Raw genomic sequence first — 17,666 nt, 5'->3', positions numbered from 1 at the left:
TCGGGTGTCTCCTCTTCATCACCACAATGTGGGCAATATGGCGAAGCCACATGTCCAAACCGGTTGTGGTACTTCATGAAGCATCCATGACCAGTCAGGAATTGCGTCATATAGAAGTCACCGTGCCTTCTTCCGATCCAGCTCCCGATGTGCGGGATCAGACGATGGGTCCACCTTCCTCTCGTTGAGCTGTCCTACAGCTGCTGCCAGTTGGACAGCAGAAGCAGGGTTGAGATTTCCCATCTGTTCACAGCTGTTAGCGTATCTCTTGAAAAAGTTGAGTCTATTAGGGATCTTGGTGTAATTATGGATAAATCTCTGACATTCACGGAGCATTTAGCGTGATTTAGCTGTAACCGTGGCCAAAGCAAAAACTGTGCTGGGATTTCTGGTAAGGAACACCAAAGGATTCAGTGACATTACCACTCTCAAAGCATTATACTGCTCACTCGTTTGCAGCGGTTTGGAATACAATATCCAATACAATATATTCGACGTCATATCCGGGAATATAGATAGAGCCAGTCTCATCGAAATGATACCGTATCATGTCCCATCTTGTTTCCTAAGAAATTTCGAGCCGCTAAGATTAAGCAATTATGGAAGAAATGATTTTTATAACACACTAGCTGATTTACCCGCCCAAGTAACACAGATTAAGCCAACTAGCATTAGGAAGTTTTATTATGGTTTAATTATGGCATTTTTTCGTTTTATGGCGGTTTTATTATGGTCATGCAGAATGCTTATAATTTGTTTTCGACCATATGTTTTCAGATGGTTTTGAAAACGCTAATAAAACTTTTATTAAACATACTGTTTTAGTTATTTTGAAAGAGTTATGAATACTCTTTTAAAACTATAATAAAACACAAACTTAGAAGTTTGCTCCAAGCTTTCTATTGCATGTTCTATAATAGCACTCAGTGCATTAAACCGCCATAAAACTTAGTGACAGTTCTCGATCAAGATGTCAAAACAGGACACGCTCAGATTAGATAGCACATATTTGAATTGGAACTCCCATTTTTACACATTTTTGGTAAGTTATGCTTGTTGGTTTTGAGTTAAAATTAAAAAAATACATCTTTGAAAACTTGAAATCACCGAAAGTATCTTCACAATATGAGTATTGAGTGAAAGGGCCCAAATAGTAGGAAAAAAATTGTTGCTTGACGCCATCATTAATTCAAGATGGCGGCTTCCGCTTTTATTTTAAAAGCTGTAAATTACTGGAAATATCGTGAAACCTTCACAATATGGTTATTAGGTGAAAGTAATAAACGAGTAGAAGTCAAATTTCGTTGCCCGTCGCCATCTTAAATCCAAGATGGCGGCTACCACTCAACTTGAAAATACTGTAAATGACTGAAAATCGCATAAAACCTATATTATAGGGGTATAAGTTGAAAGAAATCAACCGGTAGAAGTTGAATTTCGCTATCAGACGCCATCTTGAAATCCAAGATGGCGACTTCCGCTAAACTTTAAAATGTAGTGAATGACTTAAAATGACATGAAACCCAAATTGGTAGTGGGTGAAAGGGCTTAACGAGTAGAAGTCGAATATTGCTATCTTACGCCATCTTGAAATCCAAGATGGCAGCTTTCTAAAACTTTAAAAATGCTCTAAATCATTGAATATCGCATGAAACCTCCAAAATATGGGTGTTTGTCAATTGGGATAAGCTATAAAAAGTTTATTTTTGCATTCTGACGCTATCTTGAAATTAAAGATGGTGGCTTCAGCTGAACTTAAAAATACTGTAAATGAATGAAAATAGCATGAAACTCTCAAATATATTGTATTGGGTGCTAAGGCTAAATGATAGAAGTCAAATATCTCTTTTCGCGTTTCTCTGAAAATCTGTAAGTCACTGAAAATCCCACAAAAACCACCACAATACAGACCCCGTTCGTTTTTGGCAACATTCGATTTTGGCAACATCGAATTTGGCACATGTGCCTAAATCAGACGATTAACAGAAACAACATAACCTTATAGTTTTCGCTAGAATAAGGCCAATACAATTTAGACATAATAGCATGATAGGAATAATAGAATTACATAAATGGCAAAAAAATCAAAAACTATAAACAAAACAAGAAAAGTTCTAAATGCATTAGAAACATAATGAAAAAATAATAAAAGTGATTTAAAATGATCTAAATTGTCTTAAAATAGTAGTTTTAATGCAGTAGTGGATTCCAAGATGGCGCCGGAAAAAAAATCGACATCTTCTAGCTTAGCCTTTTCATTCAATACCCGTATAGTGGTGGTTTAATGCGACTTTTTGTCAGCATTGAGCATTAAAAGTTGAGCGGATGCCTCCATCTTGGATTTCAAGATGGCGTCTGATAGCGAAATTCAACTTCTACTCGTTTAGCCCTTTCACCCGATACCCATTTTGTTGGGGTTTCATGCGATTTCAAGTCATTTAAACCATTTTAAAGTTCAGCGGAAGCCGCCATCTTGGATTTCAAGATGGCGTCAGATAACGAAATTTGACTTCAACTCATGATTTGTTCCACGGGTCATTCAAAACCAATCCCTTTTCATTCAAAAAGTCTGTCCTCATTTACTGTACTAATGATTAACAACTCAGAAATGAGGAACTCAACCTTAGCGTGTAATTGGTTGGCTTGCGAGAGAAACGTCAAATCGTAGCTTTTTTTGGGGTCATCATTAAACCATAATAAAACTATGAATTGACTCACGCCATGTTGGTTGCAAAATCGAAGGGCACAAAATGACGCCATGTTGATGGATTCACAATGCAAGCATTGGAAAATATTTTTTTCAGGCCTTTTTCCATCAATTCCATCATGATTGACCATCAGATTTGACGAGGCGCATTTATTTTAAGATAGGGTTAATGATCTTGAGCGGAACTAGTCGAAATCTGATCTTGAGCGGAACCATTTACTTTTCCTAAGATCTAGGCAACGATTGTTTATGAATCTTATCAAAATGTTGAAAAAACACTTTTTCAAGATCTTTTCCTACAAAAATTAACATTTTTGCTAAAATTTATTGACTTAAATAATGTTATTTGAAGATTTAAAAATATACGCATTTCTGCTGCAATTTTCATCAATCTACGTCAATTTATGTCACCCTTGACCGTTAAAAACTGTTTTCTAAATCACTAAAATGGTAGAAAAACTCATAAAAAAGCATTATTCGGGTTTTTGTAACAAGTTTCCCATTAAAATATCAATTAATCGCGTAGTTTTTAAAAGTAAAATATGTTCTTGAGTGGAACCATCTTTGATCTTGAGCGGAACTACTAGCTTCCGAAAAAAACCGCTAGGTGCGCTGCCTTATACTTAATGTCTCACACGCGGTTTTACCCCTGAATGTATGCAGTACCTTTATATATCTCTTATTATTTTAGGAAAACAAAAGATGTAAAATTAAGTTCGAATAGAACAAAAATTAATTAATTTGTGTCACAGCGCACAAAAAGTTTCATTTTTGGAGGAACAAGAAATGTGTTTTTGATTCTTTCTTTCAGAGGGACGACGGGAAGGAGGAGGAAGGCTTTCATACATATTTTTTGGCATAATTCGAGAACTAATGAAGCTCATAAAGTTAAGTCATTACTTCAGAATAAGAATCAATCTATTCGTACTTTAGGAAGTAGCTTTCATTTAAAGAGGTTGTTTTAGATGTTCAAATTCCAATTGAAAACGATATACTACCTAATCAACAAAAATTCAAATTGTTTTCTACGCACGTTCCTTCAGTTTTACAAAGTGTAGCAAAACACACCGGGTTAGCTATTTAATAATACTCCACGATTCAATTGGTGGCCTGGTATTGAAAACCTATCCAATCCCCTTGTGTTTGATTTTACACTTGAGCTCGAACTCGAAATCGGTTTGAGAAATAATTGTTCTATCAATTGAGCTAAATAATAAATGTTTCCATAGATTTTTGATTTAAATAAATTTTATCGTGATTAATTAGAAACAAGATTTTATTATAAACTTCATTCTATGAATGAGTTACTTAGAGCAAAGATTCCCGAAATCACAGAAAATCCGTTATTTCACAGAATTTTGAGAAAACTTTTATCACAGCATCTGCGTCACAGAACACAAAATTTTTAAATATTTACAGACTTCACAGAATTTTCGAATTTCGAATGGATTTTCATGATAATAATTTTTTTGGACACTATATAATTTAGATTTCTTACTTTGAATTAGAGAAGTAAGAAAAGATTTTCAACGTAAACTGATTTTTCCCAACTAAAATATAAAAATGAACCAAGTTATCATGAATTTTCAATGAAATTAAAAGAATTAAGGGAATAAGAAATCCTGAAAAAAAAACAGATTTTCTTCACAAAAACATTGATTTAGAGCAATGTACAGTTTTTTTTGCAAAAAAACAACTTTTGTATTACTGACTTAGTTGTTACCTTCAAAAGTTGTTCGGGGCAATATGAACCTAAACACGCACATTCAAATAATAAATCAAATTTACTTACGAAATTAATTTTTGAGATAAAAAAAATAAAATTTGAGTTTACAGAATCGATTCTTTCAAAATAGGATAAAGTGAATCAAAGTGAAAATTAAACTTTTCTAAGCAAGAAATAAATTTGAACGGCTATTTTGAGAACAACTTTTGAACGCTAAGTTTCTTTTTTTTATCGTAAAAACATTAATTTTTGAACTTTAAAATCTTCAAAGATAAAATTTAATTAAAGTTTTCACAGTTACGCAAGGATTAGGAATAAGAGCTATTAAAGATGTCGACAGCAGAAAATGGTTCCGCTCAAGATCATATTTTAGTTCCGCTCAAGATCAGCGTGGTTCCGCTCAAGATCAGAATTCTTACTTCAGTAAAACAGCTCTAAAGTTATTAGGATTTACTCTAAAATATTTTAAAAATCATCATTAGAAAGCAGAAACCAAGATCTATCCGCTGAACTGAAAAAAAATTTGTTCGGATATAACCCATAGCCATACCGCTTGATCAACTGTTAAGAGTTGCGTCGAATTGAGCCAATTAGTTCCGCTCAAGATCATTTACCCTACTATTTCATATACATTTTACCTAAAATATTGACTGGCAGTAGAAAAGACGCTCAATATATGATTAAAACATTGGTTTTTTAGCTATTAATTTTACCAGATCATATCTGAATAATGCAATCATCATTCATCAACCATTATGGTTGCTGGAAAAAAAACTCCGAGAACTGACAGAACCGAAAGAAACAAAAATTTCTAACATGTTTTATAATAGCTTTTTAAAAGCTTTGCTGACCAACATTGATGACCAACAATGATACGTCTTGATGACGTTTCTAGGGTAGGGCCAAATAGCCTGATTTTGGCTTTATTAGAGTCCAGGTGATGTTATAGAATGCGCTTTAGCTTTTTATGAAGATTAATGCGATAGTCCAAACGATATTTTGCTGACCATAATAAAGCTAAAATTGTTACTTGGGCGGCCTTGCTCGGGTTTGCATATAATATAAATCAAAATGAGTCGTTTGACTTTACGAAATTTTGGTAGCTTTGTATTCAATATGTTTTATATATTTATTATGAGTAAATTTTACAAATCTTGTGCCATGTATGTAAGCTTTGAAAGTTTTGTTAGTGTTTTCCAAGTTTTGAATGAGAATATTTAATGTGTTTCCCTTTTTCATATTTTTGAAACACTTATAGTTATGACGTTTGTATTCATAGAAATTAAAAATAATTTACCATGAAGGCTTTTTTATTTCATCACGAAAAACATTTTATACCCACCCTTTTTTAAAGGAAGCTTGAATAGTTTGGCCTTCTTATTTTTTTTTTCTTCAAATGATAAAACTATATGTTTATCTTTCCCATCCCCCATCTAATGAAATCTCTTCTGGAGATGATCTCCTCGGATGCTATATGCCAAATGCTCCCCCGTATGCTATATTCAAGTTTTATTTGTCCAAAAAATTCTAAGAAGGCTTCCGAAACTTGCCGCAGCACGTGGCCTTCAAGTCTTCCAAGCCAACGGCCATGAGTTCGAATCCCAGTCACGGCATACACAGTAAACTTTTGTGGTTAAGTGGTTTAAGCATTTGTGATATGCTAGCCATCATATACTCGAAAGATGTACGCTTAGAATTAAGTAAAAGGAATCTCTTCGAGGAAACATTAAGTTTCATTGAGATCCTGTATGTGTTTGTGTTTGGTTTTTTAAACTTGTTGAAGACTTATTTTGCATGTTTTCAAATGGATGTGTACTTTTCGTTGTTTTTTCCGCACTGTTTTATGATTAGTTTTTCTTAAATGTTCCAAGTTCCACTAATAGTTTTTTGAAGTGATCTAAAAGAAATTATCTCGGAACCCAAATCGCCCATTTTATGATGTTATAACAAAAGATTTTTTTTTAATTTTTTCATTCTTGGAAAAAAAATCTCATTAATTATTGTGAAGTGTGATAAAGTGAAAATTCTTGGAAATAATTTGATTGAATTCGCAGTACTTAACGGTTTAAGTTTTCGCATAATTGGATGGTAAAATTGAACATATTGATAATCAACATTTATACAAATGTCATAGATTGACCGATAAAATTGAATTGTATAAAAATTAAAACCTCATACTTAATTTCAAATAAAGTTTCTTGCGTTGGATTTTGTTTTTTCAGATAATGCACGTTAAATTTTGAGTCCTCCATTTAGATTTCTCAACGGCTTACAAAGCGTTGAAATCACAGCTCTCAACTTATAACTCTGAATTTAATTATTTTATCTTTCTCTATGAGGAATTCTAAAAAAACGAAAATGGTTGGTTCTAAAAAACTTAATTTTAAGAAAATTACTTAATATGTTTTCAGCACTCAATCCAAATTCATAATGAAGATAAATCATTGCAAAAATACTTCACATACTGTATATTCTTATAGACTCCAAAGCCCTGCAGCAGTGGTAGGGAGTACAGACCCCGTTCGTTTTTGGCAACATTCGATTTTGGCAACATTCGATTTTGGCAACATCCGATTTTGGCACATGTGCCAAAATCGAACGGTTTTTAGAAACAACCTTACCTTTTGGTTTCTGTTATAACAGGACCAATTTAATTTAGAAAAACACCATTAATACATTTTTATGTTCTGAAATGGTGATAAAATGCAACAATAAAAACAAATTTTTTTAAAAAATTTTATAAAGCATTCAAAAATGACAAAAAGATGAAAAATTCAAAAAGTTAAAAAACAAATTCAAACAAAAGAATGAAAATGACAAAAAACAACTAAAAAATGATGAAGAATGACAAAAACAGCAAATATGACAAATGAAAACAAACTTTTTAAACAAAACAAGAAAAGTTCAAAATGCATCAAAAACATGATGAAATAAAATAAAAAATTACTGCAAATGGTCGGAAATTGACTAAAGATAACGTTTTTGATAATAATAATAGCTATTTTGTAAAAATAACTGAAAAAAAAGTTGAGAAAAAAAACCGTTCGATTTTGGCAACATTCGATTTTGGCAACATAAAATGTACGGGCGTGTTGCCAAAATCGAACGGGGTACTTTGAAAACCGCTACAATTCAAGTCAATACATACTTTACAGGTTAGTTATATTGTTCAATCCGAAATGTTAGCTCATTATTGCATCCAAAATTCTCGTATCTATCGGTACCACGTGCTTTCAGCAGTAAAAGGTACAAAAAACACCCGCCAAAATTTCCCCTTTCAAATCTTTAACGCTCAGCAAGCTTTGATTTGCTTTCCAGTACACGTGAGCTCTGGATAGTCGTTTCTTACGCCCGGCCCATGGTGATGGTGAAAACAACCCGCCAAAGGAAACGAAAATCGGCTACCAAATGGGTGCCATGACTTTTGATTTGTGGAAATTAAAACGAAAGTTATATGGGAGGGTCCCTTTTTATAGGTGGGAGGGGCTCAGAACTTTCACTAAAACCTTACCCTGGTCCAAATACATCTCTGTACCAAATTTCAGGCTGATCGGTTAAGCGGTGTCGATTTGTATAAGGTGCATACAAACAAACATATATAGTCCAACTCATCTTTATATATTAGATTTGATATCTCTTGTAGATTGTTCAACCAAGTGTATGTGTATTTTGATTTTAATATAAGTAAGGATAGTTTTAAGCGTAGTACTGACTAGTATCTGTATGATATTGAGTAATCGATGACCGTGAACAATAAATAAATAAATAAATTTTTATATGGATTTCTATTTTGTTTCAAAAGTTCAAACTTCCATCTAAATTATGAGATCTTATAGAAAAAAAACCAAAGGCATCCCCAAATTACCCGTAACCAGGTCTTGAATTATAGGCGTTTCGGAAAAAGTGAATTTGGTAGACCTTTGTTATCAATACTTCTGTAAAATGTAAAAAAAATGTTTTTTTTTGTTGATAAACTATCATCGGAATTATGAAATTTGCACAGTAAAATGCAAACAAAAGGATAAGATTTTACAGGCATTCCATTAAATCGATGGAGCGATTAAAGAGTTTACCTTAAAGTTTCTATAAATTATGAAGCTATTTTCCGATGTTGGAGTCCGCGATTAGTTAAAACAATAATTTTTAAATAAAGCTCTCACAGATCATAATTCATTCAGGGTAATCCTAGTTGGAAGCATTTTAAGATGCTATTTCGTGAATTTCATGTTGTCCATTATTTGATTCAATTTCATAAATTCTCCCAATTGATCTAAAATACACATAGCAAATAAGCATTAAAAAACATTTAGATAGGTTGAAAAGCTTAGTTCATTTAGAAATGGGACAGTTACGATTGTGTGTATCGTGAAAACCATTCGTTTGATCGGATTTCTTTCTATGTAGGAAATGGAGGTAATTTTATGAAAAATCATGAAAAAAAATAGTTTATCGTTTTTTTTTTAAATAAAATTCTACTTTATTTTTGGAATCAACTATCGGTCGGCGCACACTTTTTTTAGACATGTTATTTATGATTAGTTTTTCCCACTTATGCTTCGTAAAATCTTTATTTAGGGTGGCTACATCCTTTTTAGAGTGCCCCAAATGAACCGACTTTTGAAAAAGTTATACGCTGCCGGCCAAAATTGATCCTAGTCCTAGTACAAGATTTCATGCCAAATTTGGGCCAGATCGGATAACGGGAAGTGGTCGCTCAACGAGCCTGAAGTTTGTATGAGATTTTGAGACATTTTGTTCGAGAGAAACATGAAAAACCAGTTTTTCATCATTAACTTTGATTCCCGTCGGCCAAATTCTTTCAAAATTGGGTTTTCTTAAAGCCCAAACTATGAAAAATATTTCATCCCAAGACTGTATTTTGATAAGAGATAAGATAAAAAAGTTATTAGGCTTCAAAAATGGGCTCACTTTTTTGACGATGGTATTCATCAGTGTTAATGAGGCGACAATATGTTCGACCGCCCCGACTCATGAACAGTGATGAATACCTACCATCCTTAAAAAAGTTAGCAGTATTGTATCATGAGTCGTCCAATTGCACCCATGGACCCAGAGTAGCAAACTGGGGAGACGCGGTGGCTCGCCGCGCCTTGGAATGCAATCCGTAAATTGGATTTACCACCTGGGTTAACAACTAATAAAAAAAAAGATATTGCCTTACCAGCAGCTAAAATTCGAAGAGATAAAAAGCTTTCTTAGGAAACCTGCAAGAGCAGCCAGCGACCAGCAGCAAAGACGCATGTTGATTATTACTCAGAAACATTTCGAAACGGCATATAAATCAAATATCCGTTTAAATAATATCGGTTGAAAAAATGGGATTCCATGTTTATAACTTTTGGGCATAACATTATACAAATTCTTGAGTTTATCTAGATATATAATTCATGAATTGCTTCAACTGAATTTTAACGTGTGATAAATTTGTGGTGAGTAGATACAGATGGGCGAAATTTTTTAAAGTGAAAAAAATTACTCTTTTCAAAAACAATCCTTTGCGAGATAGCTTTAAGTTGTTCTGAGTTTAAATTGCAATATAAATTATACATTTCAACAATTTCAAGCTACAAAAATGATTTATTGATTATATGCCCTTTTGTGATGTTCGTTCACATTTCATATTCATGAAATGGCGGACATGTCTCAAAAAAGGTTATTTGAGGAACTTCTTGTAACTTCAAGTCTATGGAAGGCTTTTGGAGACCGAATTTGTAACTTTTATACTGAATGGATGCTATTGTCATGTCACAAAAAGGCTATTCAAGGAACTTTTTGGAGCTTCAAGTCCATGGAAGGCTTGAATGGATGCGATTGACATGTCACAAGAAGGCTATTTGAGGAACTTTTTGGAACTTCAAGCAGTCTTCCGAAAATCACTCGGAAGAAACGCTCATGATAGGTTTTTAGTTGGAAACATTCAAAGCCGATTGCTACTGCCTGTTGTTCCCTAGAGAATCGGCAGAGCGACAATGCGAAGTCAATGTAAACAAGATTCAAAAGCGAGAGCGGACTCGCATCTAAGTCGATCTCTCAAGCTCACTACCTGGTGTATCAGAAGTGATTGAGACACTTACTGATACAAGATCTAATTCGAAAATCCACTCACTCACCCACTCAAACTCAATCAAGGCGGCCTTGCATCGGTTCATACTGCCTGCGTACTTTTTGGCAAAGCGGCAGAAACATATGTTCATATGTACTGCCTGCGTGTTTGAATGGCTATTTTAATCCTCCCCAACAACAGCAACAACAAAGCAAGATGTATCAGGCAGACAGCATTCGATCATCGATCAGTAAACGAGTGAGTGAGTGAGTGAGTGAGCAAGAAAAGTTATTGACTGAAAAAAGAAACTGAAAATCAGGTAGCTCCTCACTCAGTTGAGAATTCCAACTGGAGAAGAAACGTCTCTCTTTCAAATTTTATTTCTTTGATTCTCGGAGCAGCGCTGTCGAACACAATCTTAGCCCCGTGCGGAGATAAAGTAACCGACAATTTAGGTTTTGCTTTCGCTGTTGAAAACGTTTCAGTGTCTCTCATGAGAATTGAGTGATATTCGGAACACTGACTTCAAGGCTATTTAATGAACTTCTTGGAACTTCAAGTTCATGGAAACTATTTGAGAACCAATTTGTAACTTTTATACTGAATGGAAGCGATTGACATGTCACAAAAAAGGCTATTTAAGGAACTTTTTGCAACTTCAAGTCCATTGAAGGCTATTTGAGGAAAATTTCGTAACTATCATGATCACATTCGAGAAAATTCGATACCAATTCCCTTTGGAACCTTTGTTCAGCTTTGGCTCAAACGCTCACACCTTTTAATGAGAGGCATGACATGATGGTGCAGTAGAATAAAAAAAAATGCAATTTCAATCTTCTATAATCATTTTATTGTCATAACCATTCACTGATTTCCCCGTTCTTTCATTTTCCCTTCGCTTTTCCTGCATCTCTATAGACCAGGGTTGCAGCTCACCAGATCCCCAACACCAGTACACGATGAATCCAAACACGTACACCGCAGAGGCAATGTAAAACACAATTTTCCATTCCGATTCCAGTTGATTCGCCGTTAAATATCCCGTTAAAATCGGAGTACCGATTCCGGCAAAGGTTCCGACGGTGTTTGTTATTCCAAACAGAACACTGGCACTCTTCGGAGAAAGATCCAGATGGTTGACGGCAAAACCGCTCCAAGCAAAAGCTCCTACAGCTACGTTGAGGATGAAACAGATTACCGTCGGAATTGGCTGCATGATCAGAGCTCCGGCCAACATGAATACACATTGGAGCGCGAATGCAAAGCAGTTGAAATTCCTCCTCACTTGAGTAGTGTTCATGATTCCCTTGATCTGAAACCAATCGGCAAGGTATCCAGCGATTGTCAGTGTTATTCCCAGAGCAAAATATGGAAGAGCTGAGATGATACCACTAGTTTGAACTCCGAAGTGAAGCGTTTCTAAAAAGATTTTAAAATTAATATCTATTAACAAATATGTACAAATATTTTGATTCGAACTATCCTACCTCTAAGAAATGTTGGAAGTTGAGTGAGCATTGTGTAGAAACCCCAATTGGAGCAAAAGTTAGCCGTACACAGGGCAAAAACAGCTTTCGATGTGAATATTCCTTTCCAGGGCTGCACTATATTTTCCGGTACACCTTCGACTCTACCCAAGCTTTGCAGGATAAATTCCTTCTCACCCACGGTAATGAATCTGTCATCCTCCGGAGATTGTCTAATCAAATATAGAAAAGCCAAGTACCAGATACAGCCAACACTGCCGAAAACATAAAAAATACTCTGCCAGTTCAGCACCTTTGCCAAAACACCACTCAGGACGTTAGCCAATATGGTTCCAACGAATATTCCGGCGAATGAAAACATCACCATTCTGGATCGTTCTCGAGGTGGTGCCCACCGGGACCAAACGGCATGCATGCAGGGAAAAGTTACGCCTTGGAACATTCCTACCAGCACGCGAACCAAAATAAGGCACCAGGCGCCAGCAGTTGTGGCCAGTGGAGTCAGCAGGGTAAGTAACGAAGTCACAGCTATGCCAACGCCATAAACCTAGAAAAGATAATAAACAAGGTTGAACTGAATCACGAAGTAAAATGAATTACTAAAAAAAGCTATGAAATTTTACAAGACATTTTATTTGACTAGTTTGGACTCGATTTTGTTGATTCATTATGTAGGTGTGTTTTTTTGATTTTTGGTTTTGGCAAAAGTACATATTTTTAACGATGCATAAATATTTTGGGGTCTAATAAAGTTTTGACCACTATATCGAATCTTTCGGCAGAAAAAATCCTACTTCAAAAAAACACATTCAATTTTGACTTTGCATTGCTGTATCTCATTTTCAATGAACCTATTTACAAAACCCACATTAAAGTTTTTTCTCGTTAATTTGATTATCATTTCCAAAGAACATACTTAATCTCTCAAAAATCTCAGTTCGTCAATATATTAGAATGATGACAAGGATGTTTGAAATTTGAAAGGTTAAATTTTTATCTAAATATACACAGTATTATCAGATATTTTAACAAACATTTTTCATTTTACATTTTAAATTATCCATTTTCTTTGTATAATTGTATAATATTTAATCTGTATACAGTAAAATTCTGCCTCGATTTCCAGCAAAAATATTGCTGGAAACGTTCAGCCATCCTAGCAAACATTCTCCGTCTGGCTGATTTTTCCAGCACTTCATATGCATTTTTGAAAAACCAGCAATCGATCTATCAAATTCGAATTTGTTTTTGATTTTTAAAGGTAAACTTTTTGAAGAGAAAAAGTATTTCTTAAAGATACTAATAATTTAATTTTTATTTCGGATGGAGCATGATGTCCAAAACTTGGCGAAAGACCCACTGGCAGTTATAATTTTATTTGGTTTTAAAAATTTGAATAAATGTAGCTCAATAAAAACAAACAAACGAACTTTTTAATATTAATAGGACTGCCTGGTTTAAAATTGTTATTAAAATTTAAAATCTAAATAAGATTCCCAAAATTTCCAGTTGATTATTTAAAAAATGCTTATTTCTAGCAATTTAGACAACTGGTTTTAATCAATTAAGATAACTGGTTTCCAGCAATTCAGTTTGCTGATCGTTTTCAGCAATTTAAATGGCTGGAAATTTTGCTGGAAAGACAGCGAGATAAAAACCTGCCAAATTTCGCTGGTTTCTAGTAAACAAAAATTGCTGTCTATGTATGAAAATGGATTTCTGTCTTTCTGTCTGTCTGTCTGTCTGTCTGTCTGTCTTTCTGTTCCCTATAGACTCTAAAACTACTGAACCGATTACTTGAAACTTGTGAGGTGAGTATTTTTGAGGCCTGAGAAGGTTTTTATTATGGTTTGAAACCCCTTCCTTTAACTGGCTGGGAGGAAGGGGTTTCTCAAAGAAAAATGCTTACATAGCTCAAGAACAGATGAAACAAATTAAACCAAATTTTGCATGGGAGGGTATTGGGGTATGAGGAATTTTTTTTATGAATATTTTGTACCCCTACCTCTTTTCACTAGGTTGATAAGAAAATTTGACATGGGAGGGTATTGGAATTCAAGAAATGTTTCAATGATTATTTCAGACCCCTTCCTTCTTTCAGTGGGAAAATTTGAAATCGAGGATGGTACTCCTATACAATTTTTTACATTACATGAAAACTTATCCTGCCAATGGAATCAATATTTGCTTGGTGGGTATTTGATTGCGAGAATTCTTTCTATGAATATTTTTCACTACTACTGCCTCCTTCCAGTGGGGTGATAGGAAGGGGAGAGAGGGGTGGGTGTCTTTTACCATTTTTCGCATAACTCAAGATTTAATAGCGCATTGGAACCAAATTTAAATGGGAAGGCATTTAGATACGTGAAAAGGTTATATGCTTATTGGAGACTCACTTCTCCTTGAATTGGTGATAAAGTAAGGGAAGAAGAGAGCTCCCATACAACCCAGCAAACATTTATGAAGGTATAACACAGGAACAACAGAATTATTCAAACAAATATACCAGATTTGGTTAAAACGTCTCTAATAAAAAAAAAAAAAAATATATATATATATATATATATATATATATATATATATATATATATATATATATATATATATATATATATATATATATATATATATATATATATATATATATATATATATATATATACTAGCAGACCCGGTAAACTTCGTCTTACCATGTTAAACTTGGCGTCAATTTTTTTTTTCGCTGTTTGGCTTAAAAACAACATCAAGTCTTGAGTTGTTAATCGTATCGCTTTCTTGAACATGTCCTAGTTTTTTAACATATCCATCTTTTCCGTTTGCTCGAATTGTCCCGCTCAATTATATCGGAATCAAATCTAGGAATTTTAACTCAATTCCACGGGTCTTTTCATAAATTATTAAAAAATTCTCTCCTATCAATTTTACATGCATATGACATGAATCCTTTTCGTTTACTTTTCTTTGATTCGGATGCTTTGAATATTGGCGAATGAAATCAGGTAACAGCTTCCCGTTGCAAATTCGATTTTTTCAGCACTCAACGCGTTGCAACGTTACCATCAAACTTGGCAAGCCTCTTGCTTAAAAAAAATCTACTCTTTATAACTTGTTCCATAAATAACATATGTGATTATATCTATGTTTTAATTATTGTATACCATTTAGTTGATTTTCTCCGCTTTGCTCGAGTTCACTTTAAGGTTTAAATCGAAATCATTTATTGGAATTCATTGCATATGAAACTTTATGGAAGAAGAATTTTTAATATTGGGACAATTTATGGAGTTTTGCCCAATATTCTGCCTAGCGCAGCACTTTTAGCTCCCGAGTAGCTTTTGATGGTATATTTTTTTAGAACTGAAGAAATAAAAACATTAGATAAGATTTTTTACAAACCATTTTCAAGCAGCTTCGCTTTCCTCGCCTTTGGAAGCAGTGGTTTTTTATTTCCATATTTTCATCAAAATCATGATCAAAAAAAAATTTCGCCTTTTTTTCTTTGTTCGAGCAAAAAATGCAAATTAAATCAAGAAGACTTTATTTATTGGGTTAATGTTCAAAGGAATTGAATTTGGTTTTGAAAGGAGAAAAATTATGTTTAATTTTTTTGTTATTCAACCGTATTAAAGCATTTTTATTTTCATTTTTTCCTTAAAGACATACCTGCCATATTGTTGTCTGATTTAAAATTTTCCTAAACAGTGTTGAAGGTGATTTGCGATTCTGTTTAAGATTATGTGATATTTTCAAGATTCAATAACATTTAATTGGAATACAGGTTTTGAAAAATTAAATAAATAAAAAAGAACTAATCTTTTAAGGCTACGATCATTTCATTCTTTTTTCTGGAAATTTTCATGTACATTTACCTCGAAATTTACCACGACAATTAAAAATTTTAAATATCCGCTTCAAATTTAACACTCGGGATACCCTATCTGACTATTTTAGAGAAAAATTGGTATATGTTTCATGGCTAAAAGGCCAATTTATGGAGTTTTGCCCAATATTCTGCCTAGCGCAGCACTTTTAGCTCCCGAGTAGCTTTTGATGGTATATTTTTTTAGAACTGAAGAAATAAAAACATTAGATAAGATTTTTTACAAACCATTTTCAAGCAGCTTCGCTTTCCTCGCCTTTGGAAGCAGTGGTTTTTTATTTCCATATTTTCATCAAAATCATGATCAAAAAAAAATTTCGCCTTTTTTTCTTTGTTCGAGCAAAAAATGCAAATTAAATCAAGAAGACTTTATTTATTGGGTTAATGTTCAAAGGAATTGAATTTGGTTTTGAAAGGAGAAAAATTATGTTTAATTTTTTTGTTATTCAACCGTATTAAAGCATTTTTATTTTCATTTTTTCCTTAAAGACATACCTGCCATATTGTTGTCTGATTTAAAATTTTCCTAAACAGTGTTGAAGGTGATTTGCGATTCTGTTTAAGATTATGTGATATTTTCAAGATTCAATAACATTTAATTGGAATACAGGTTTTGAAAAATTAAATAAATAAAAAAGAACTAATCTTTTAAGGCTACGATCATTTCATTCTTTTTTCTGGAAATTTTCATGTACATTTACCTCGAAATTTACCACGACAATTAAAAATTTTAAATATCCGCTTCAAATTTAACACTCGGGATACCCTATCTGACTATTTTAGAGAAAAATTGGTATATGTTTCATGGCTAAAAGGCGTGTTGCCACTTGATGACAGGAGTTAATATTATTTTCAACACTTTTAGGTCATAATAAAAACTTATCAAAAAAAAATTCTGCTTCTGCTATCAAAAAAATTATGCTTCTGGAAAATCAATCACAAAAAAAATTTACCTCAAACAATCGGATCTAAAGTCTCTTCTATGTAGTCAAAATTTGTTAAACAAAAACAAACATTTATGTTAAGTACGTACTTGAATTCTGTGTAAACAAACAGGGAACCTGTAAACAGTTTTTTGGTGAACGATTTAAAAAAAAAGTTAAGTTTATTAAGTCAGTTATTTAGTCAGATTGTGTATTTGGGCCCAACCATTTATAAATTAAGAAACCATGCATACATTTTTTTGTAAATGTTGAACGTTTGCAATTCTTTGCATTCGGCCTTTAAATGAACATCAATCCTATATAATCTATTTTAAAGGACAGGTTCTTGTTCAGTTCATGTGTCTGTTCATTTGCAACGGATTTTGTGGTTGTTCTATAAAATTAAAGGCGCTTGATACAACTTCTGTGAAGCACATTTGTACATGTTCGAAAAATATTTCTAGCGAATTGGATTATAAACCAAATCTTTCCATTTTTCTTTTTTCAAATGTCCGCAAAGAGTCATACCATTATTTCATACGCATCAGTACTAAATTCATATTATTCAGACAACAATTCCTTCTTTAAATAACACGAATTAAAGTTTTTTTTTTCATATCGTGTAAATGGTTTTGATTTGATCGGCAAAATATCAATCTGGATCAAATGTAAGCGTCATTCTTTACTGTGTGCTGTACAAATGATCTAGGAATCAAGAAGAAAAAACACATCTAGGCTTCATATGGCCACCACATGCATTGAAATTATACTTGGTTGAGAAATGCGCGCCCAAATATTCTCACTAAACAGTATGCTATGTCATAGTTACTAACCTCCTACGACGCTTGCTCGCGACGCCTCGACCATGGAGACGAAAAA

The 17,666-nt window shown here is 33.5% G+C and overlaps 1 protein-coding gene across 1 annotated transcript in view; it reads right to left on the bottom strand.

Annotated features, from left to right (window-relative positions):
* Positions 1-11,326: 11,326 nt before the first annotated feature.
* The window catches only part of LOC129752719 (sialin-like), a 15,077-nt gene continuing 8,737 nt past the window's right edge, over positions 11,327-17,666 (bottom strand). Inside the window, exons 4-5 of the mRNA XM_055748490.1 lie at positions 11,985-12,531; positions 11,327-11,916 (exon numbers count right to left, since the gene is read on the bottom strand). Of these exons, the coding sequence (XP_055604465.1) occupies positions 11,327-11,916; positions 11,985-12,531 (1,137 nt within the window). The remainder of the gene's footprint in view (positions 11,917-11,984; positions 12,532-17,666) is intronic.

Source organism: Uranotaenia lowii, chromosome 3 (genome assembly GCF_029784155.1).
Source record: "Uranotaenia lowii strain MFRU-FL chromosome 3, ASM2978415v1, whole genome shotgun sequence".
Taxonomy (NCBI): Eukaryota; Metazoa; Arthropoda; class Insecta; order Diptera; family Culicidae; genus Uranotaenia; species Uranotaenia lowii.
Note: the sequence above shows the minus strand (reverse complement) of the source record. Positions and strands in the feature narration are given on the sequence as shown.